General features: G+C 43.2%; 1 protein-coding gene across 2 annotated transcripts in view; it reads left to right on the forward strand.

Annotated features, from left to right (window-relative positions):
• The window catches only part of LOC140740049 (aminopeptidase Q-like), a 140730-nt gene that overhangs the window by 81394 nt on the left and 36309 nt on the right, over positions 1-23027 (forward strand). For both annotated transcript variants that reach the window (XM_073068889.1, XM_073068880.1), the window contains exons 10-11: positions 13850-14013; positions 18410-18486. In XM_073068889.1, coding sequence (XP_072924990.1) covers positions 13850-14013; positions 18410-18486 — 241 coding nt within the window. The remainder of the gene's footprint in view (positions 1-13849; positions 14014-18409; positions 18487-23027) is intronic.

The following is a 23027-nucleotide window of genomic DNA, read 5'->3' on the forward strand; positions in this document are numbered from 1 at the left end:
ACCTTGGGCCGGAAGGGCCTGTTCCGTGCTGTATCGCTAAGTAAAGTTTAAAAAGCAAAATAGATCTGTTCGCGCTCTGTGAGCTGATCAACTTGCCAACCTGCAAAAGCTGCAGACGTGGTCAGGTCACGACTGGGCAGCAAGCAAAATGCATCCATGATGTTCAGTACTTGGACAGAAAGTGTCTATGGTGCAGGTGTTTAGTGTTACAAAGCAATGCATAAAATCCCCCAAAAAGTCAGATGGTGCTGTGACTTTGCGAGTTAAAAGCAGGCTTCATCAGAAACTCTGCTTCCAATCAGCACTTGGACTGTGACTAGGGGTTTCTGTATTGTAGGAAGATTTGCAGTCCTCAGGAGCTTGGAAGTAGACTTGATTAGCTTTGATGGTACAAGATAGTTAGTCCATCAGCGTTCTCTTCCGCTGAGGCAGTCCCTTGGGATCAAGGGTGACCTGGTTGCAATCTAGTGTTGTGGGCTCTAATATGGCTAATGAAGTCAATGTGGTAATCATAGATTTTCCATAGCTTGGGTAAGAGGTGGCTGGTGGTGTAGGCAGGTGGGTAGATTCTGAGGTGGTGTAGTGTGCTCCTTAAATAGAACATAAACGAATATAGCACAGGAACGGGCCCTTTGGCCCAACATGTCCATGCTAACCAGAATACCAATTTATACTGCACACTTGCCTGCAGGTGGTCCATATCCTGCAAATCCCCATCTTTTCATGCGCCTAAGTGCCTTCTGCAGGTTTTGTGCATTCCTGATGCATGATCCTCATGCCCCATGTTCCATCCCAAAAGCCCCTTCTCCATTTTAAGGTCAATGGTTCCGGGGGGGGGGGGGGTGATCATTCCACTCCTCAAGGAAGATAGAAACGTAGAAAACCTACAGCACAATACAGGCCCTTTGGCCCACAATGCTGTGCCGAACATGTACTTATTTTAGAAATTACCTAGGGTTACCCATAGCTCTCTATTTTTCTAAGCTCCGTGTACCTGTCCAGTCCAGGAGTCTCTTAAAAGACCCTATTGTATCTGCCTCCACCACCATTGCCAGCAGCCCATTCCACGCACTCACCACTCTCTGTGTAAAAAAACTTATCCCTGTCATCTCCTCTGTACCTGCTTGCAAGCACCTTAAACCTGTACCCTCTCATGTTAGCCATTTCAGCCCTGGGAAAATGCCTTTGAGTATCCACACAATCAATGCCTTTCATCACTTTATACACCTCTTGTGTTGCCCTTAAGGCATTCATTTAGCTTTATTACATTTTTGCTTTAGTAATTCATTTGTAATTATTTTCTAGTTAAAGTTAAGGTTGTTGAAAGTAAATTCATTATCTGTGTTGTATCACGGCATGCGATGACGTCACACCCGGTTTCACCATGTGTTGTGGGTAAATAACGGTTTGGAGAAACGGGAAGGTGGGGGCTTGTGTGTGCAGGATCAGCGTGAGAAAAGTTCCATTTCTACGCACTAAGAAACATCATAGAAGCACCGCCGTAAGTTCATATGACAATCGATATGTTGAAGTAAAAATGTTAATGATTCTGTTAAAAGTAATGACGGTTGATAAAGTTTATTTTCTTGTGCTGTTGAAAGTGTTGTTAGAAAGTTTGTGTTGAAGTATATTTAAAGTTGTTGATGGCGTAGGTAGATTCTGACTGTATGTTGTACTTTAATGTAATATAGTTTGTTGTAGTTTTACTTTTACAAGTATTTATGATGTAAATGTGATGCCAAGAAGGAAACAGATACTGTATATATTCTGTATTGTTTTATCAACAGTTTTCACCATACGTTAATGTGGAAGAGTGAACAGTAAACGGTTAATCTTACTGTGATCTTGCCTTCATTGACTGCGGTTTAACTTGGTGTTTAGTTCAGAGTTTTTACACCTGCATGAGAACACTACAGTGAAAAGGTGGCATTACCAGGTGTTTCGACAAGTGGTACAATGGCATCGCGATCCAGCGTCAAGTCATTGCCATCCAGCGCCAGGAACAGTAGGGCATCAATAAATAAGACTGCCCTCGCAAGAGCTAAAGCAGAAACCGCCAAAGTCTGAGTGTCATACGTTGAACAGGAAGCAAAACTGAAAATGGAAAAGGCTGCCAGAGAAGCCGAAAACCAGTTGGCAAAGGTAAGGATAGAGTCAGAGTTAGAAGAGCTGGCGCTACGTCGAGAAGCCGAAGCTGCCAGGGTGGAAGCAGAAATATTAGAAAGCGCTGAAGAAATGCACGTTCAAGATGAAGTAAAATCTACTTCAGAAAGGACCAGTACTCCTCATTCGCCAATGCAACAGGCAGAGTCCAGCTCACAGCAACCCAAGAGTTGGATGTTATGACAAAATGGCTGGGAAAAGAATCATGTGAACAGGTGAGACGCATACGTTCAGTGTATGTCAACAACCCCAAGCTATCCTTAAGCAAAGCATAGGAGAGACTTCGGGAGTACTATGCGGCCCCTGAAATTATTAAAACGGCACTATTTCAACGGCTGGAAAATTTTCCTAGGGTGTCAGCCAAGGACCACACTAAACTAAGAGAACTGGGAGACTTACTCATGGAGATTGAAGGCGCTAAAGAAGACGGCTGTTTAACTGGCCTGTCATATCTAGATACTTCATACAGAATTGCACCAATCGTGAATAAACTTCCATTTGAGCTGCAGGAAAGGTGGATGTCTGTTGGCTCTGAATACAAGGAAGAGAACCGTGGTCGATTTCCTCCCTTAAAGTATTTCACTAGGTTTGTGTGCAAGGAGGCGAAGAAGCGAAACGACCCTAGCTTCATGAGTCCAGGTAGCAGTACAATTCACACTAATTCACTTTGAATAATTTTAACATCAATAAACCTGTCTCGGTGCGTAAAACTGAAGTCTCCACAACTAACAATGACCCTAGCAAGAATTGTCCATTGCACAACAAACCCCACCCCCTCAAAAATGCAGAACATTTAGAAAGAACCCTTTGACAAGAGAATAGCCCTTCTCAAGGAGAAAAAAGTGTTTTAAATGCTGTTCCTCTACCTCTCACCTCGCTAGAGAGTGTACGTTCCCCGTAAAGTGCTTGGAATGCAACAGCACTAATCACGATGGGGCCATGCATCCCGGCCCGTTACCGCAAACCGACAAAGCTCCTTTACCCACACAAGAGGACGGCGTGGAGGGAGAGGATCACTCCAAGACAACTGTTGTCAGCTCGAGCTGCACAGAAGTTTGCGGTCAAGGTCAGTCAAGTCGTTCTTGCTCAAAGATCTGCCTCACTAAGGTGTACCCTAAGGGAGCCAAAGACAAGGCCATCAAAGCCTATGTAATTTGGATGACCAGAGCAATCGCTCACTAGTCAGACCAGAGTTCTTTGACTTGTTCAATGTAGAGAGTAATCAGTTCCCATACTACCTTAGAACTTGCTCAGGCAGCGTTGAAACATATGGAAGGAAGGCAGAAGCCTTCCAGCTCGAGTCGCTGGATGGTAAAATTGTCATCTGTCTCCCTCCGCTCTTGGAGTGCAATGAAATCCTGAATAATTGCACCGAGATTCCAACGCCAAGCGCAGTGCTACACCAGCCGTATCTCCACCACATTGCCAAGCACATTCCGGAACTGGATCCAAAAGCAGAAATACTCCTGCTACTCAGAAGAGACGTTCTCAGGGTGCACAAGGTCAGGCAGCAGCGCCCCCTTTGCCCAGTGCCTGGATCTGGGCTGGGTGGTGATAGGAGAGGTGTGCCTTGGCAATGTACACAAACTGATAGTTAACACGCTCAAGACCAACATGCTTGAGAGTGGCCGCCATTCAATTTTTCAACCCTGCACAAGCTTTATGTGTATCAAGGAAGCACAACAAGGCTTTAACAAGAGTAGTAAAGTAACCGTGAAGACACTCGGACAGTCAGTCTTCGCTCAGACTGAGCATGATAATAAACTTGCACCATCACCAGAAGACGCCATCTTCTTAAAAATAATGGACACCAAGGTCTTCAAAGACGAAGTAATCAACCTGCTCCGACGAACACAAGCCTCAACCGCTGAGTCAAACCTCCGCTTGCACAAGTTTGCATCAAACTGTCAGGCAGTCACAGAGGCCTTCCCACACGGTGACTGTGCTCCAGCAATCAAGGACCTAGATCTGGATGGAGAAACCATACCCACACAAAGGAGTTTGGGTCTCCTTTGGGAGATTACGACTGACACATTCATGTTCTCCGTGCCAACCATGATCAAGCCATTTACCTGCCGTGGAGTTCTCTCCACTGTCAACAGTGTTTTCAATCCCTCGGGTCTACTGGCACCAGTTACGATCCAGGGAAGAGCCCTTCTCAGAGAACTTACCTCTGAGCTCTCTGACTGGGATACTGCTCTACCAGAAAACAAGCTAAGCAAATGGGAGGCTTGGAGAGATCCACTTCAAGACCTAAAACAGCTTCATATCCGACGTAGGTACACTGTGACCTCACCCACCGAGGCAGCGCACACAGAATTGTGTGTTTTTTCGGATGCGTCTACCAAGGCCATCGGTGCTGTGGCTTACTTGAAAGTAGTCAGGAAGGATGGTCAAGTTGAAGTAGGATTTGTAACTGGTAAGGTGAAGCTCGCTCCTCCGTCCGAGCCAACAATTCCAAGGCTTGAACTGGGCGCAGCTGTCCTGGCTGTGGAAATGGTGGATCTTGTCCAGGACAAGCTAGACCTAGAGCTGGATGACACCAAGTTCTACACAGATAGCAAAGTAGTGCTTGGTTATATTTATAATGAATCAAAACGTTTCTACGTGTACGTTCATAATAGAGTTCAACGTATCCACCTGTTATCAAAGCCTGAACAATGGCATTATGTACGTACTGGGGTTAACCCCGCAGACCATGCATCGAGATCTGGCGCAGACTTCCTGGTTCACTGGACCCCCCTTCCTGTATCAGCCACCAGCAGAAAAAACTCAAAAGAGTGAGACATTTGAGCTGATCGAACCCGAAAGAGACTCGGAAATTCGGCCACAAATACAAACAGGAGTCACCTACCTGGAAGAATCGATACCTACCATCGGACACTTTCAGAGGTTCTCCACTTTGAATTCCTTAGTGAGAGGACTTGTGTTCCTCATTCACATGGCCAGATCCCACAAACACTCATCCCGAAATAGTAAATGCAAGGGATGGCACAAATGTAACTTACCTTGCACTGTGGACGAATTGGCCCAGGCAAAGGACGTCATCCTTAAAGCAACTCAAAGAGCAGCCTTTGCAAGGGTGTTTTCGGCCCTCCAAGTTAATAAACCAATACCAAAGGACAGCCCTTTGAGGAAACTCAGGCCGATCCTGAAGAACAATCTCATTTGCATTGGAGGCCGGTTAATACACTCTCACCTTTCAGCTGCAGAAAAGAGCCCAGTAATCCTGCCCAAAGACAGCCACGTGTCCTTACTGCTCACTCGCCATCACCACGAACAGGTAAGGCATCAGGCCCGTCACCTGACGGAAGGAGCAACCAGGGCAGCAGGACTGTGGATCTTGGGAGGCAAAACACTGATCAATTCAGTACTCCACAAGTGTGTAACCTGCAGGAAACTGCGAGGGAAGACGGAAGCTCAACGTATGGTGGACCTCCCACCAGAACGCCTTGAAGCCTGCCCTCCTTTTACGTATGTGGGGCTCGATGTATTTGGTCCCTGAACTGTCACCACTAGATGCACAAGAGGAGGACAAGCAGAGAGCACACGGTGGGCCATCATGTTCAGCTGCATGAGCTCGAGAGCGGTACACATTGAGGTCATCGAATCTTTGGATACATCCAGCTGCATTAACGCTCTCAGGCGCTTCTTTGCACTGAGAGGCCCTGCAAAACAGTTAAGGTCTGACTGCGGCACAGACTTTGTTGGAGCGTCCAAGGAGCTCGGGTTGGACAAAACGGTGCAAAGGTACCTCAGTGAGCAGGGATGCAACTGGGAGTTCAACACACCACACGCCTCTCACATGGGAGGCGCATGGGAGCGGATGATTGGTATCGCCAGAAGAATTCTTGATTCAATGTTTTTGCAGCAATGCACCCGACTGACCCACAAAGTACTGTGCACACTAATGGCAGAGGTCACAGCTATTATAAGATAGATAGATAGATAGATAGATACTTTATTCATCCCCATGGGGAAATTCAACTTTTTTCCAATGTCTCATACACTTGTTGTAGCAAAACTAATTACATACAATACTTAACTCAGTAAAAAAAAATATGATATGCATCTAAATCACCATCTCAAAAAGCATTAATAATAGCTTTAAAAAGTTCTTAAGTCCTGGCGGTAGAATTGTAAAGCCTAATGGCATTGGGGAGTATTGACCTCTTCATCCTGTCTGAGGAGCATTGCATCGATAGTAACCTGTCGCTGAAACTGCTTCTCTGTCTCTGGATGGTGCTATGTAGAGGATGTTCAGAGTTATCCATAATTGACCATTAATTATCATTATCCATAAATGCACGACCACTCCTACCTGTGTCTTCCGACCCGGAAAGCCCCTTCATCCTCTCGCCATTAATGCTCCTTACGCAGAAGGCAGGAGTTTCCCCTCCACCTGGAGACTTCTCAGATAAGGATTTGTACACAAAGCAATGGAGACAGGTTCAGGCTCTCGCAAATCAGTTCTGGTCCCGTTAGAGACATGAATATCTGCTTTTGTTGCAACACAGACAGAAGTGAACAGAACCTCACAGGAACCTTCAAGTTGGAGATTTAGTCCCGCTCAGGGACAAGCAGATCGCCCACAACTGCTGGTGACTTATTATTTATTGTAAATGCCTGCACTGTTTTTGTGCACTTTATGGAGTCCTGTGTAGGTCTGTAGTCTAGTGTAGCTTTCTCGGTGTTGTTTTTTTATTACGTAGTTCAGTCTAGTTTTTTGTACTGGGTCATGTAACACCATGGTCCTGAAAAACGTTGTCTCATTTTTACTATGCACTGTACCAGCAGTTATGGTCGAAATGACAATAAAAGTGACTTGACTTGACTTGACTTGACTTGCCTTGCACCCTTTCTATAGCTTCCACATCCTTCCTGTAGTGACGCGACCAGAACTGAGCACAGTACTCCAAGTGGAGCCTGACCAGGGTCCTATTCAGCTGCAACATTACCTCTTGGCTCTTAAACTCAATCCCACGATTGGTGAAGGCCAATGCACCGTATGCCTTCTTAACCACAGAGTTAACCTGTGCAGTTATGAACTTGGACCCCAAGATCCCCCTGATCCTCCACACTGCCAAGAGTCTTATCATTAATACTATATTCTATCATCATATTTGACCTACCAAAATGAACCACCTCACACTTTTCTGGGTTCAACTTCATCTACCACTTATTAGCCCAGTTCTGCATCCTATCAATGTCCTGTTGTAACTTCTGACAGCCCTCCATACTATCTACAACATCCCCAACCTTAGTGTCGTCAGCAAATTTACTAACTCATCCCTCCACTTCCTCATCCAGGTCATTTATAAAAATCACGAAGAGGAGGGGTCCCTGTACAGATCCCTGAGGCACACCACTGGTCACTGACCTCCATGCAGAATATGACCGGTCTATAACCACTCTTTGCCTTCTGTGAGCAAGCCAATTCCTTACTTTCTCAATAAGCCTTGCATGGGGTACCTTGTCAAATGCCTTGCTGAAATCCATATACACTACATCTACGGCTCTACCTTCATCAATGTGTTTAGTCACATCCTCAAAAAATTCAGTCAGGCTCATAAGGCATGACCTGCCTTTGACAAAGCCATACTGATTATTCCTAATCATATTATACCTCTCCAAATGCTCATAAATGCTGCCTCTCAGGATCTTCTCCATCAACCTACCAACCACTGAGGTAAGACTCACTGGTCTATAATTTCCTGGGCTATGTCTTCTCCCTTTCTTGAATAAAGGAACAACATCTGTGACCCTTTGGAACCTCTCCCTGTCACCAGGTTCGGATATGGCCTCAAATCACTCTGCCCAATGAATCTCATAACCAAGGTCAGTTGCTCTCTCTGCTGGACACATATTTGTGTGGTTGAGATCTTGCTGTCCCCATGGTTCAGATATGGCCCAAGTGCGGAGTGAGAGACTCTGAAGAAGGTCAACAGTTCACAGACTTTAATACAAACAGTGTTAAAGGGAAAAGAAAACAATAAACACTGGGCCAAACAGAGCTGTTAACAGAGCTCTCAAATGGAAAAAAAGCCTACACTGTGAGTGAAAGAACAACTAAGAATAAAACGAATACTGCTGGTCTTCAGAGTCAGCTGACTCGACAGTCCAATTTCTCAAGCAAGGGAGAATGCAAGCAGGTAGCAAAGTGTTGCTATGTCCAAGTCTCGACAAGCACTTTGACGGAATGAATGGAGTTAAATACTACCACAATGAAATAATAATTAGCTGACACGTGCATATTCACGAGCACAATTGCCGCATCTGCTGCGCTGCCGAAGCCATGGTTGTGACACTCCTGTCCTCATTGATGATGCAAAGATCATCGCCAGAGGCTCAGCATCTCCTCCCTCACCTCTCACAGTAGCCTGCGGTACATCTCATCTGGTCCCAGAGACTTATCTAACATGATGCCTTCCAAAACCTCCAGCACACCCTCTTTCTTAATGTCTATATGCTCAAGCTTTTCAATCCACTGTAAGTCATCCCTACAATCGCCAAGATCCTTTTCCGTCTGAAGCAAAGTATTTATTAAGTATCTCTGCTCACTCCTCCAGTTCCATACACACTTTTCCACTGTCACACTTGACTGGACCTATTCTCTCATGTCTTATCCTGTTGCTCTTCACATACTTGCAGAATGCCTTGGGGTTTTCCTTAATCCTGCTCACCAAGGCCTCTCATGGCCCCTTCTGGCTCTCCTGATTTCATTCTTAAGCTCCTTCCTGCTAGCCTTATAATCTTCTAGATCTCTATCATTACTTAGTTTTCTGAACCTGTCGTAAGCTTTTCTTTTCTTCTTGACTGGATTTTCAACAGAATTGTACACCATGGTTCCTGTACCCGACCATCCTTTCCCTGTCGCATTGGAACGTACCTGTGCAAAACGCCACACAAATATCCCTGAACATTTGCCAGATTCCTGCCGTACATTTCCCTGAGAACATCTGTTCTAAATTTATGCTTCAAAGTTCCTGCCTGTTGGCTTCATATTTCCCCTTACTCCAATTAAACACTTTCATAACTTGTCTGTTCCTATCCCTCTCCAAAACTATGGTAAAGGAGATAGAATTGTGATTACTATCTGCAAAATGCTCTCCCACTGAGAGATCTGACACCTGACCAGGTTCATTTCCCAATACCAGATCAAGTATAGTCTCTCCTCTTGTAGGCTTATCTACATATTGTGTCAGGAAACCTTCCTGAACACACCTACAAACTCCACCCCATCTAAACCCCTCGCTCTAGAGGGAAATAAAATCTCCCACCACGACAACCTTGTTATTATTACACCTTTCCAGAATCTGACTCCCTATCTGCTCCTAGATGTCCCTGTTTCTATTGGGTGGTCAACTTCCCTACTAACTCCCTGTAGTCTGGTTTCAGGATCTCCTCCCTTTTCCTACCTATGTTGTTGGTACCAATATGTACCATGACCTCTGGCTGTTCACCTTCCCACTTCAGGATATTGTGGACGTGATCAGAAACATCCCAGACCCTGGCATCTGGGAGGCAAGCTACCATCTGTGTTTCTTTCCTGCATCCACAGAATTGCCTGTTTGACCCCCTAACTATAGAGTGCCCTATCACTACTGCCATCCTCTTCCTTTCCCTACCCTTCTGAGCCACAGGGCAAGACTCTATGCCAGAGGCGCGACCACTATTGTTGCTTCCCCCAGGTAGGCCGTCTCCCCCAACAGTACTCAAACAGGAGTACTTATTGCTAAGGGAGACAGCCACAGCGGTACTCTCTAGTTTCTGACTCTTGCCCTTCCCCCTCCTGACTGTTACCCACTTAAATGTCTCTCGATACTTGCCTATAGCTCCTCTCTATCACCTCCTCACTTTCCCTGAGCAGACGAAGGTCATCGAGATGCATCTCCATTTCCCTAACCCAGTCCCTAAGGAGCTGCAGCTCGACGCATTTGGCACAGAGGAGGCCTTCCGGGAGGCTGGGAGTCTCCCAGACTTCCCACATCTGACACCAATACAGAACACCGGCTTCACAGACATACTTCCTGTTTCTATTCTTCACTAGTAACCTACCTTGCCTCGACCCGTTATCGCTGAAGCGCTGTTGAGCCAAAGCCCTCCTACTCTGTCTACCTCTACTCTGCTGCCCGCTCTATAAAGCTGTTCTAACTCGCTGAAGTCCACACGCCTGTGCAGACGTTTCTTGATCAAACTGCCAAAGAAAAAATGATCGCCTTTTATATTCCTCCCGCCGGTCTAACTCGCTGACGTTCATGCGCCTGCACTGTCATTCCTCGTTGTGAAGCTTTGTCTTTGTTTCCCTTCCCCACCCTTTAACAAAGCCCAGAATGAAGTATTTGGTTTTGGTGTCTGATGTCAGGCAACAACGTGGCTGATTAAAAATAGCTCGAGCTTCAGTGACTGGAAGAGACTCTGGCATTGATTCATTCATCCTGTCATCGTTGATTAACTACACTCAGTCATCATTCACACTGCATTGACATTGCATAAGGAGAACGGTTTGGCTCCTGGCACCAAACTGTTCTAAAGTTTGAACAAAGAATTGCCATTTTTACACAGAATTGACGAGTTGGAAATAGCAGAAACGTTGTGCACTTCTGAATTCCATCATTTGCATATTTAAATACCAACCATAATACTTCAGGTGTTCATAACCAATTAAATCTACATGTTAAAATCCACATGGTAAATCTACATGGTAAAATCACTGTCCTCGTAAGTGCTGCCCCAGAATCCTTTGTTTGCGTCTGTATCTTGTCTGGCCACCTTGTTTCCCAGGTTTGAATGAAAGACCGTACAAGTGAGAGTTAGGCTTTCAAGGGCCGTGTTCAGCCTGGATGACTAAATTATGTCTGCACAACTATCCATTTCAGCTTCTCCTCTTGATTCTCGCCTCTCTGAACTTCCACGCTCAGAGTAGGCTGTGCCGGGGGGGAAACCAGCTCTCAACGGTTTGGTTCAGCTTGAGATTCCATGGTGTCTGCTCTGAGCTGTCAGCACATTATTTTAACCCTTGCCTTGCTGCCACCTCCACAATCCCTTCAGTGAAGTTGGAGGATTTTGAGGAGACACCATAGGTGGTATTTTTGTGGTGCCTTAAGGTGCTCACTGCAGGATGTTCACACCTCAGAAGCGTGAAGGAGGACAGGGATCAGTGCTGCACTAGACAACAAAGTCACAAGGATATTGGAGCTGGTTTGTATGCGGAACGTTCGGTGCTGTAATGGAAGAGACTGTTCAGGTATTGGAAAGAGGCACATTGTCTTTGTAAAGTTTGCTGCTCATGGAGTTGCTAAACATCCTGAATCAGGCTCAGATTGAGCTGAGTAGCTTGCAGGACATCTGTGTCCCTATGTGGAGATGAGTTAACGAGCCTGAATATCCAATACTCAGTGAAACCCCGGGCCTGGACTTACTGATTGTGTTGCTGAGTGATGTAGTCATGGTGCAGCGAGAAACCAGGACCTGGACAAACTTGGTGTGTGCACTGGAAATAATTCAGAATGGTAAGGTCAATATTTCACATTTCCAAAAGATTCTGCAGAGAAGGGAAAGATTCAGTATCCATCAGTGCTCTGTTGCACTATTTATTTCTTTTTATATGTAATTATTGTAGTGTATGGTATTTTTATGTATTGCACTGTAACGCTGCTGCAAAACAGCATATTCCATGTCAGTGATAATAAAGTTGGCTCTGATTCCACGTCCAGTTGTGCAGTTGCACAGAAAGTTTTAGTGTGAAGCCAAATGTATGTGAAAGCAAGATAATGAGGACCATGAAAATTCTAATTCAGTTTGTAAGATTTGAGAATGTTTTGGAAACAATACATAACTGTACTCAACAGGTCGGGCAGCATCCATGGAAGTGAACAGTCAACGTTTCGGGCCGAGACCCTTCGTCAGGACTCGGCCCAAAACGTTGACTGTTCGTTTCCACGGACGCTGCCCGACCTGCTGAGTTCCTCCGGCGTGTTGTGCGTGTTGCTTTGACCCCAGCATCTGCAGAGTATTTTGTGTTTACATAACTATAATTAGTAGGTGTACTGGTCTACTTCGGGTTGGACGGTTATGTACTAATGGTTGGGTATAGTAACAGAAAAATGAAAGATGAGAGATTTGTTATATATGAAGACATGGCGATGTTATTCACTGGATCTATCTATGTTAGGGGTACTCTAAAAATACCTCCCAACCTTCAAGCTTAAGCAGAAAGGTAAGGACAGTGAATTCCCGTCCAAATTGCACGCCAGATGAAAAATGTTGTCTTTTTTATTTTAATAGTTTCCAGTTGTCTCTGACATTCAGAAACAATTGAAAACAACTAAAGTTAAATAATTTAAATTAAATACACTTCTAAAAAACTTATTAAGAAGTTATTATTATTGAGAAACTTTACTAATATTAGCAATTTAAAAACATTAAACTAAAGTGAAAAGTATTTTTAAAAAACAATTACATAATTTCCTTTTGGCTTCCTTATAATAAGACTTATAATCCTCATAGAAATCGACGGAGTGCATTATCCTAAGACAGGTGTGACCTGACACTGGATTTGATTGTCAATTTCACCAGCGCAATGACTGGTCTCTGCAGCTAGACTTAATAGAACCTTGGGAATCTGTCAGTACGTCTCGTATTTCTGAGTTTCACAGATTTCCTTGGAACATTCAGGTCTTGCAGGGAATTGACTGACGTATAGTTCTAGTGAAGGGTCTTTGATTTGAAACATTTGCTCTGTTTCTCTTCTCACAGATGCAGCCTCACCTGCTGTACATTTCCAGTGTTTTCTTCTGTTTTTTTAAAAGGCTGAACTTTGGGGTTGATTGTAATCAATGACAAATGTTAACAAGACATGACTCGGTTTTTAAAGTGCAAAAATTGCTGTTATTTTAAATCATGTGAAAGAAAGGTTGGCATTCATTTTCATGAGAAAATCTGCAGATTCTGGGTATCTTTACCATAGATCCTGTCTGCCCTGCTGCGTTCCTCCAGCATTGTGTGTACTGGATTTCATTTGCATCGTCGGGAAAAATACCATTTTTAAGTCAATTTTTGATGCAATCTCACAATTATGCTCATCATTGCTGATTTTTCCTTTTCAATGTGGAGTTATTTATTTTGCTCTCCTCATGATCAAAAGCAGATTCCACTCTTTAGATCAGTTCATGTTCAAAGACGTTGCAATCTTCCTCTGAATTTAAACCCTGTGGAACACATGGATGTACTTAAAATTCAACATTCTCAAGAACTTTACTACAGACATGTTTCTTCATTTAATGTCTTTATTTCAGACATTCTTTCAGACATAATCTTTTCTTTTTTTTTAATTGTTTTTGAATTAATTCCTGCTTACAGTTTGCAAATACTTTTGTTCTTATGATGTGCCAGAAATTTTACTTTTCATTCATGTGGATGGACTGCCAATTACGTACATGTGCATTATTTGTATCTAGGCCTGTGATTGACAGCTGGAGTTTATTTTACGTTGAGCCTTCCGTTGGTCAGTGACATGTTATAACTGATAACCTCTACATTAACTGGATGAGGAATAATAATAGTCACCTGAAAAGATTAAAATTCTTATGCAATCTTTGTGAGTGTAACACAAAAGTTACTAACTGGAAAAAATAAGAGTCACCAGTATAGTTAATAAAATAATTTTGCTTCTTCTGCTCACTAGGCTATTGATAATCAAGATGCAATTAAATTACCAGCATCAGTAAAATCTATTTTGGACCCTTGGACAAAGCAGAGTGGATACCCTCTTCTAACAGCTAATACAACAAGTGGCATCATAAAACAGGAGGACTTCTATACAAAGAGGAATGGAACCGGAACCTCAAAGTATGTATCCTAACGTTTTCTTTCTCATCAGGGATGTGTTAATAAGTGAGGATTTAAATAAACCTGAATCAGATTTATTAAGAAGCCTGCCTGGTTCCTTCTTGAAGCACACTGAAGTATCCTTTCTTTTACTGCACATATTAGAACAATGTGGCATCTGATACGTATTGAAAGATGAGTTGGCAGAGTTGACCCAGACAAAATCCTTGCAAAATCTATTGTGTAGATCTTGATTTTGTAGATCTGTACGACAAATGGTGATGTGAAAGTTAGGCACAGAATGATGAACTATTGCCGCACCCAGAGTTGATGGGTAATTGGTTCTTTCTACCGCTGACATCTCCTGGTACCATTATGAGCAACTTGGGAACAGAAGTTCCAAACTTGTGTTTAGTGGCTTGAAGCTAATCTTAATAATGTTCTTTAATGCAAATTTTGAGGCATAGCAAAGTAACCAGGGTGGCAGGACTTACCGAAGCCTTAAGAAGATAATTCAACATAAATATCTTGTGCAAAGTGTATTGTTGATTTTAATAATTGCAAGCAACTAGCTTATGTGTTAGTTAATTTAGTATCAGCCTTGTATTGTTTGAATGTATTAAATACCTTAAGCATCTTTGAGTGTTTTAAGTTTTAATACTTAAAGCATTTTAAACATTACTTGTTTTAATAGATTTTTATTTAACATTGGGTTCAACAACTAGATTGTACTGTTTAGCATTAGCCAACAGCTATGTAAAAATTATTTTCTAATGCTTAATGATTGGGGCTTAGACTGAAACCTCTTTAGCCCCACCCAAAACACAATAGCCTTACAACACATGGCCTTGTTACTAAAAATCTTTGAGACTTTGGTGTGATCCTAAGATCACAGCCCTGGAGGTTCTGCCCTTAAATTTAACACCTAACTCCCTAAACTCACCTCACGGAACCTTGTCACTCTTCCTACCTATGTCATTGGTACCTACTTGGACCACAATCTCTGGCTGTTCACCCTCTCACCTAAAAATGCTGAGGACTCAATCTGAGACATCCAAAACCCTTGCACCTGGGAGGCAACATACCATCCAGGAATCTTGTTCTTGTCCACAGAACTTCCTTTCTGTTCCCCTCTAATGAATCCCCTATCACCACAGTTCACCTCTTCTCCCCCCACCCCCGGCCTTCTGAATCGCAGAGGCAGACTCAGTGCCAGAGACCCGATCACTGTGACTTTTTTCTGCTAAGTCATTCTCCTCAACAGTGCTAGTGAGGTCAGAACTAGGAAGATTATACAGTTTAATACATGGCTTTTTCGCAGGGCTGAAATGGCTAACACAAGGGAGCATAGTTTTAAGGTGCTTGGAGTTAGGTACAAAGGGTAAGTCAGAGGTAAGTTTTTCACACAGAGAGTGGTGGGTGCGTGGAATCCTCTGCCAGTGAAGGTGGTAGTGGCGGATGCAATAGGGTGAGATAGGTACACAGAGCTTAGAAAAATAAAGGCTATGCGGTAGGGAAATTGTAGGCAGCTTCTATAGTACGTTACATTGTAGGCTAAAAGTCCTGTAATGTGCCATAGATTTTCTATGTTCCTAGTACATAGAAGTCCAAATCAGAGACTGTGATACTTGACCTGATGAGGGAATGAGACGGCAGGTGACAGAAATTTGTGTAGGTGAACATTTTGCATCTAGTGATCACAATGCCATTAGTTTCAAAGTAAGTATTCAAATAAAAAGATAGGTCTGGTCGATGGGCTGAGATTCTAAATTGGAGAAAAGTGCACCATCAATAACTCTCCGAGACGTGAGGCGAGATATCGGCTTTTATTGACTGGAAGAAAAGATCTGACAAGTGTAGATTGGGACAAGCTGTTTTCTGGCAAAGGTATACTTGGTAAGTGGGAGGCCTTCAAAAGTGAAATTTTGAGAGTATGAAGCTTGTATGTGCCTGTCAGAATAATAGCTAAAGATAACAGGTGTGGCCAAGCTTGGTTTTCAAGAAATATTGAGCCCCTGGCTTTAAAAAAAAGTGCTTTGCAAGCATCAGCAGGTAGGAACAAGTTAGGTGCTTATGGAAATGCAAGATAACACTTAAGGAAATCAGGAGGGATAAAGTAAAGCATTAAGTTGCCCTAGCAGACAAGGTGAAGGAGAATCCTAAGGGATTCTACAGATATGTTGGGAGCAAAATGATTGCAAGGGATAATTTTGGTCCTCTGGAATATCAGAATGCTAGTCCGTGCATGGAGCCAAAAGAGATGGGGGAGATGTTAAATGGGTTTTTGCATCAGTATTTGCTCAGGAGGTGGACGCAGAGCCCGGAAGTAAGGCAAAATGGCACCAAGTTCATGGACTCTATACAGATTATCGAGGAGGAGGAGGTGTTTGCTGTCCTGACACAAATTAGGGTGGATAAATCCCCAGGGCCTGACAGGGTGTTCCCTTGGACTTTGTGGGAGGCAAGTGCAGAAATTACAGGGGCCCTAACAAAGATATTTAAATGATTGTAAGTGACAGGTGAGGTGTCAGAGGATTGGAGGAGAGCCAATGTTGTTCTGTTGTTTAAGAAAGGCTCTAAAAATAAACCATGAGAGTATAGACCAGTGAGACTGACATCAGTCATGGCAAATTTATTGGAAGGTATTCTAAGGGTCCAGATATCTGAGTATTTGGATGGGCATGGACTGATTAAGGATAGTCAGCATTGGGTCATTGACAGCTGTCAATCCCAATTGCACGTTTGGTCATGTCTAACCAATCTTATAGAGTTTTTCAAGAAGTTACTGGGAAAGTTGATGAAGACAAGGCATTAGATATTGCCTACATGGACTTTAGCAAGACATGTGATAAGGTCCCTCTTGGGAGGTTGATCAAGAAGGTTCAGTCGCACAGCATTCAGAATGAGGTAATCCACGGGATTAAACATTGGCTTTGTGGGAGAAGCCAGAGAGTGGTAGTAGATAGTTGCCATTTTGACCGGAGGCCTGTGATAAGTGGAGTGCTACAGGGATTGGTGTTGGGTCCATTGTCTGTCATCTATATCTGGATAATAATGTGGTTAACTGGATCAGCAAATTTGCAGATGATACCAAAATTGGAGGTGTAGTGGACATCAAGGAAGATTTATCATGGCTTGCAGTGGGATCTGGACCAGCTTGATAAAATAGGCTGAAAAATGGCAGATGGAATATAATACAAACAAGTGCAAGGTGTTTCACTTCAGTAGGACCAACCAGGGTAGGTCTTACACTGTGAACGGTAAGGCACTGAGGAGTGTGGTAGAACAAAGAGATTTGGGAATACAGACCTATAATCCATTGAGGTGGTGTCGCAGGTTGGAAGGGTCATAATGAAATCTATTGGTGCATTGCCCTTCATAAATCAAACTACTGGGAACTGGAAATGGATTGTTATGTTGAAGTTATATAAGAGATTGATGAGGTCTAATTTGGAGTATTGTGTACAGTTTTGGTCACCTACCGACAGGAAAGATGGAAAAAGACTGAAAGAGTACAGAGAAAATTTACAAGGATATTGTCGGGAGTGGAAGACCTGAGTTATAAGAAAAGATTGAATTGGTTAGGACTTTATTCCTTGAAATGTAGAAGATTGAGAAGAGATTTGAAAGAGGTATACAAAATTATGAGGGGTATAGATAGGGTAAATTCAAGCAGGCTTTTTCTTTTGAAGTTGGGTGGGAGTACAACTAGAGGTCATGGATTAAGGGTGAAAGGCGTGAAGGGGAACATGAGGGGAAATGCAGAGGCTCATGAAAATGTGGAATGAGTTGTCAGCGCAAGTGGTGTGTGTGAGCTTGGATAGATTGTTTAATAGAAGTTCAGATAGGTACGTGTATGGTATGGGTATGGAGGGCTATGGTCAGGGTGCAGGCGATGGGAGTGGGCAGTGGATTAGAATGGCTGAAGGACTTGTTTCTGTGTTGTGCTTTTCTCTGACTCCATGATTCTATATATTCAGGCTGATGTTGGTTTCTAACCCAGCATTGGTACAGCAATCTTAAATAGTCAAATAAATTTTAATGTTACAGTGAAATCATTAAGTGACAGTAACATCGTCAAACAAGCTTCCTCTCATCACCTAGGTCTGCTTGTTGTGGCAAAAGCTGATCAAGTTGACATGGAATATAAGTGTATAGGCAGAACATTGTTCTGTTCTTGTCTGTGCCTCACCACCAATAACACATCAAGCAGCTGATATCCCAAATTCTCCTCACACCAATAAGACAGTTAAACTTTATTTAAACTTTTCTCTGGATATTTAGTTCCTGTATTCTCCAAGTCCACAGAGAATGACAAATTATCTTCACAAATAAGCAATTAACTACTGAAAATGCATCTCAATAGTCATAATTGTTCATATCAGAAGGTTGACATCTGCCATTATTATTTCTTTAGTAACTCATGGTTTGTTCCAATTTTCTGGATGAAGAATGGATCTATGCAACCTCTGATTTGGCTGAAGGGAAAATATGGTATGTATGTGATATATAATGTGATGAGCAACCCGAAGCTGTCCCAGCAAAATCTTGTCAAATCCTGTCAAGTTTTGTACCTATGCGCTTGCTGATGAGTGTTGCCTCTGTAGAAAAACTGCTCCTGTGAAGTAGTATGCCAGGTTACATCATGCAAAGAATGGCATTGAAATGTGGGCAGCAAAGTAGGGTGCAATACTAGACCTTCTTTGAGGGAAGAAGGCAGGGCAAGTACCCTGGAGGTGCAGTCAGCAAGCACTTTGGCTCCAGCGTCCATAATCCCATTACTTTTAAGATGGTGATGGAGAAAGATAGGACAGGTTCACAGCTTATGGCCCTAAACTGGACCGGGGCCTATTTTGGGGGGTATTATTCTGGATCCAGCAAAGGTTGATTGAGTGAGCCTGTTCAAAGGAAAAGGAATGGGAGGCTTTTAAGAGTGTGATATCAAGAGTCCAGGGGCGAAAAATTCTGTTAGGGTGATGGGTTAACTGATAAGTTTAGTGAACCTTGATAAGGCTATTGGGTAGAGTTTAAACTGGAATTGCTGGGGGATGGGAACCAAACTGATGAGATGGAGGAAGAGATGGTTGGCTTACAAATAGAGAGAGCTTGGAGACAGTGCGAGAGGAAGGATAGGCAAGTGATAGAGAAGGGACGCGCTCAGACCGATGGTTTGAGATGTGTCTATTTTATTGTAAGGAGTATTATGAACAAAGCGGATGAGCTTAGAGTGTGGATCAGTACTTGGAGCTATGATGTTGTGGCGTTTACAGAGACTTGGATGGCTCAGGGGCAGGAATGGCTACTTCAAGTGCCAGGCTTTAGATGTTTCAGAAAGGACAGGGAGGGAGGCAAAAGAGGTGGGGTCGTGGCACTGTTGATCAGAGATAGTGTCACGGCTGCAGAAAAGGAGGAAGACATGGAGGGATTGTCTACGGAGTCTCTGTGGGTGGAAGTTAGGAACAGGAAGGGGTCAATAACTCTACCAGGTATTTTTTATAGACCACCCAATAGTAACAGGGACATCAAGGAGAAGACAGGGAGACAGATTCTGGAAAGGTGTAATAATAACAGGGTTGTCGTGGTAGGAGATTTTAATTTGCCAAATATCGATTGGCATGTCCCTAGAGTGAGGGGTTTAGATGGGGCGGTGTTTGTTAGATGCATTCATGAAGGTTTCTTGACACAATATATAGATAGGCCTACAAGAGGAGAGGCTGTATTTGATCTGGTATTGGGAAATGAACCTGGTCAGGTGTCAGGTCTCTCAGTGGTAGAGAATTTGGAGATAGTGATCACAATTCTATCTCCTTTATCATAGCATTGGAGAGGGATAGGAATAGACAAGTTAGGAAACTGTTTAATTGGAGTAAGGGGAAATATGAGGCTATCAGGCAGGAACTTGGAAGGTGTTCTGAGGGAAATGTACGGCAGAAATGTGGCAAATGTTCAGGGGATATTTGCGTGGAGTTCTGCATAGGTAGGTTCCAATCAGACAGGGAAGGAATGGTAGGGTACAGGAACCGTGGCGTACAAAGGCTGTGGCAACTCTAGTCAAGAAGAAAAGAAGAGCTTATGAAAGGGTCAAAAAGCTAGATAATGATAGAGATCTAGAAGATTATAAAGCTAGCAGGAAGGAGCTTATGAATGAAATTAGGAGAGCCAGAAGGGGCCAGTAGAAGGCCTTGGTGGACAGGATTAAGGAAAACCCCAAGGCATTCTACAAGTCTGTGAAGAGCAAGAGGATAAGACGTGAGAGAATAGGACCAATCAAGTGTGAGAGTGGAAGAGTGTGTATGGAACTGGAGGAGATAGAAGAGGTACTTAATGAGTATTTTGCTTCAGTATTCACTCTGGAAAAGGATCTTGGTGATCGTAGGGATGACTTACAGCGGACTGAAAAGCTTGAGCATGTAGATATTAAGAATGAGGATGTGCTGGAGATTTTGGGAAGCATCAAGTTGGATAAGTCACTGGGACTGGATGAGATGTACCCCAGGCTACTGTGGGATGCAAGGGAGGAGATTGCTGAGCCTATGGCAATTATCTTTGCATCATCAGTAGGGATGGGAGAGGTTCCGGAGGATTGGAGGGTTGCAGATGTTGTTCCCTTATTCTAGAAAGGGAGTAGAGATAGCCCAGGAAATTATAGACCTGTGAGTCTTACCTCAGTGATTGGTAAGTTGATGGAGAAGATCCTGAGAGGCAGGATTTATGAACATTTGGAGAGGCATAATATGATTAGAAATAGTCAGCATGGTTTTGTCAAAGGCAGGTCATACCTTACGAGCCTGACTGAATTTTTTGAGGATGTGACTAAACACATTGATTAAGATAGAGCAGTAGATGCGGTGTATATGGATTTCAGTAAGGCATTTGACAAAGTACCCCATGCAAGGCTTATTGAGAAAGTAAGGAGACATGGGATCCAAGGGGACATTGCTTTGTGGATCCAGAACTGGCTTGCCCACAGAAGGCAAAGAGTGGTTGTAGACGGGTCATATTCTGCATGGAGGTCAGTCACCAGTGGTGTGCCTCAGGGATCTGTTCTGTGACCGCTACTCCTTATAATTTTTATAAATGACCTGGATGAAGAAGTGGAGGGATGGGTTAGTAAATTTGCTGATGTCACAATGGTTGGAGTTGTTGTGGACTGTCAGAGGTTACAGTGGGATATTGTTAAGATGCAAAACTGGGCTGAGAAGTGGCAGATGGAGTTCAACCCAGATACAGTGGCATGCAAAGTTTTGAGCACCCCTAGTCAAAATTTCTGTTATTGTGCATAGCTAAGCCAGTAAAAGATTACCTGATTTCCAAAAGGCATGAAGTTAAAGATGACACATTTCTTTAATATTTTAAGCAAGATTACTTGTTTATTTCCATCTTTTACAGTTTCAAAATAACAAAAAAGGAAAAGGGCCCAAAGCAAGCATGGTCAGTACTTAGTAACACCCCCTTTGGCAAGTAGCACAACTTGTAAACGCTTTCTATAGCCAGCTAAGAGTCTTTCAATTCTTGTTTGGGGGATTTTTGCCCATTCTTCCTTGCAAAAGGCTTCTAGTTCTGTGAGATTCTTTGGCCGTCTTACATGTGCTACTCTTTTGAGGTCTATCCACAGATTTTCAATGGTGTTTAGGTCGGGGGACTGTGAGGGCCATGGCAAAACCTTCAGCTTGCACCTCTTGAGGTAGTCCATTGTGGATTTTGAGGTGTGTTTAGGATCATTATCCTGTTGTAGAAGCCGTCCTCTTTTCATCTTCAGCTTTTTTACAGACGGTGTGATGTTTGCTTCCAGAATTTGCTGGTATTTAATTGAATTCATTCTTCCCTCTACCAGTAACTGTTCCCCATGCCACTGGCTGCAACACAAGCCCAAAGCATGATCAATCCACCCCCTTGCTTAACAGATGGAGAGGTGTTCTTTTCATGAAATTCTGCACCCTTTTTTCTTCAAACATACCTTTGCTCATTGCGTCCAAAAAGTTCTATTTTAACTTCATCAGTTCACAGGACTTGTTTCCAAAATACATCAGGCTTGCTTAGATGTTTCTTTGCAAATTTCTGATGCTGAATTTTGTGGTGATTACGCAGTAAAGGTTTTCTTCTGATGACTCTTCCATGAAGGTCATATTTGTGCAGGTGTCGCTGCACAGTAGAACAGTGCACCACAACTCCAGAGTCTGCTAACTCTTCCTGAAGGTCTTTTGCAGTCAAACGGGGGTTTTGATTTGCCTTTCTAGCAATCCTAAAGCAGTTCTCTCAGAAAGCTTCCTTGGTCTTCCAGATCTCAACTTGACCTCCACCGTTCCTGTTAACTGCCATTTCTTAATTACATTACTAACTGAGGAAACGGCTACCTGAAAATGCTTTGCTATCTTTGTATAGCCTTCTCCTGCTTTGTGGGCATCATTTATTTTAATTTTCAGAGAGCTAGGCAGCTGCTTAGAGGAGTCCATGGCTGCTGACTGTTGGGACAAGGTTTGAGGAGTAAGGGTATTTATTAAGCTTTGAAATTTGTGTCACCTGGCCTTTCCTAACAATGACTAAGAAAAAACCATAGCCCTAACAAGCTAATTAAGGTTTGAGACCTTGGTAAAAGTTATCTGAGAGCTCAAATCTCTTGGGGTGCCCAAACTTTTGCATGGTGTTCCTTTCCTGTTTTTCACTCTAAAATTGTACAAAACAAAAATAATATTCTAATCTTGCTTAAAATGTTGAAAAGAATGTTTCATCTTTTACTTTATGACTTTTGGAGATCAGTTCATCTTCTACTCACTTAACTATTCACAGTAACAGAAACTTTGACCGGAGTGCCCAAACTTTTGCATGCCACTGTAAGTGTGAGGTGGTTCATTTTGGTAGGTCAAATATGATGACAGAATATATTATTAATGGTAAGACTCTTGGCAGTGTGGAGGATCAGAGGGATCTTGGGGTCCGAGTCCACAGGACACTCAAAGCTGCTGCGCAGGTTGACTCTGTGGTTAAGGAAACGTACGGTGCATTGGCCTTTGTCAATCGTGGGATTGAGTTTAGGA

The sequence above is a fragment of the Hemitrygon akajei genome, chromosome 2, assembly GCF_048418815.1.
Source record: "Hemitrygon akajei chromosome 2, sHemAka1.3, whole genome shotgun sequence".
Taxonomy (NCBI): Eukaryota; Metazoa; Chordata; class Chondrichthyes; order Myliobatiformes; family Dasyatidae; genus Hemitrygon; species Hemitrygon akajei.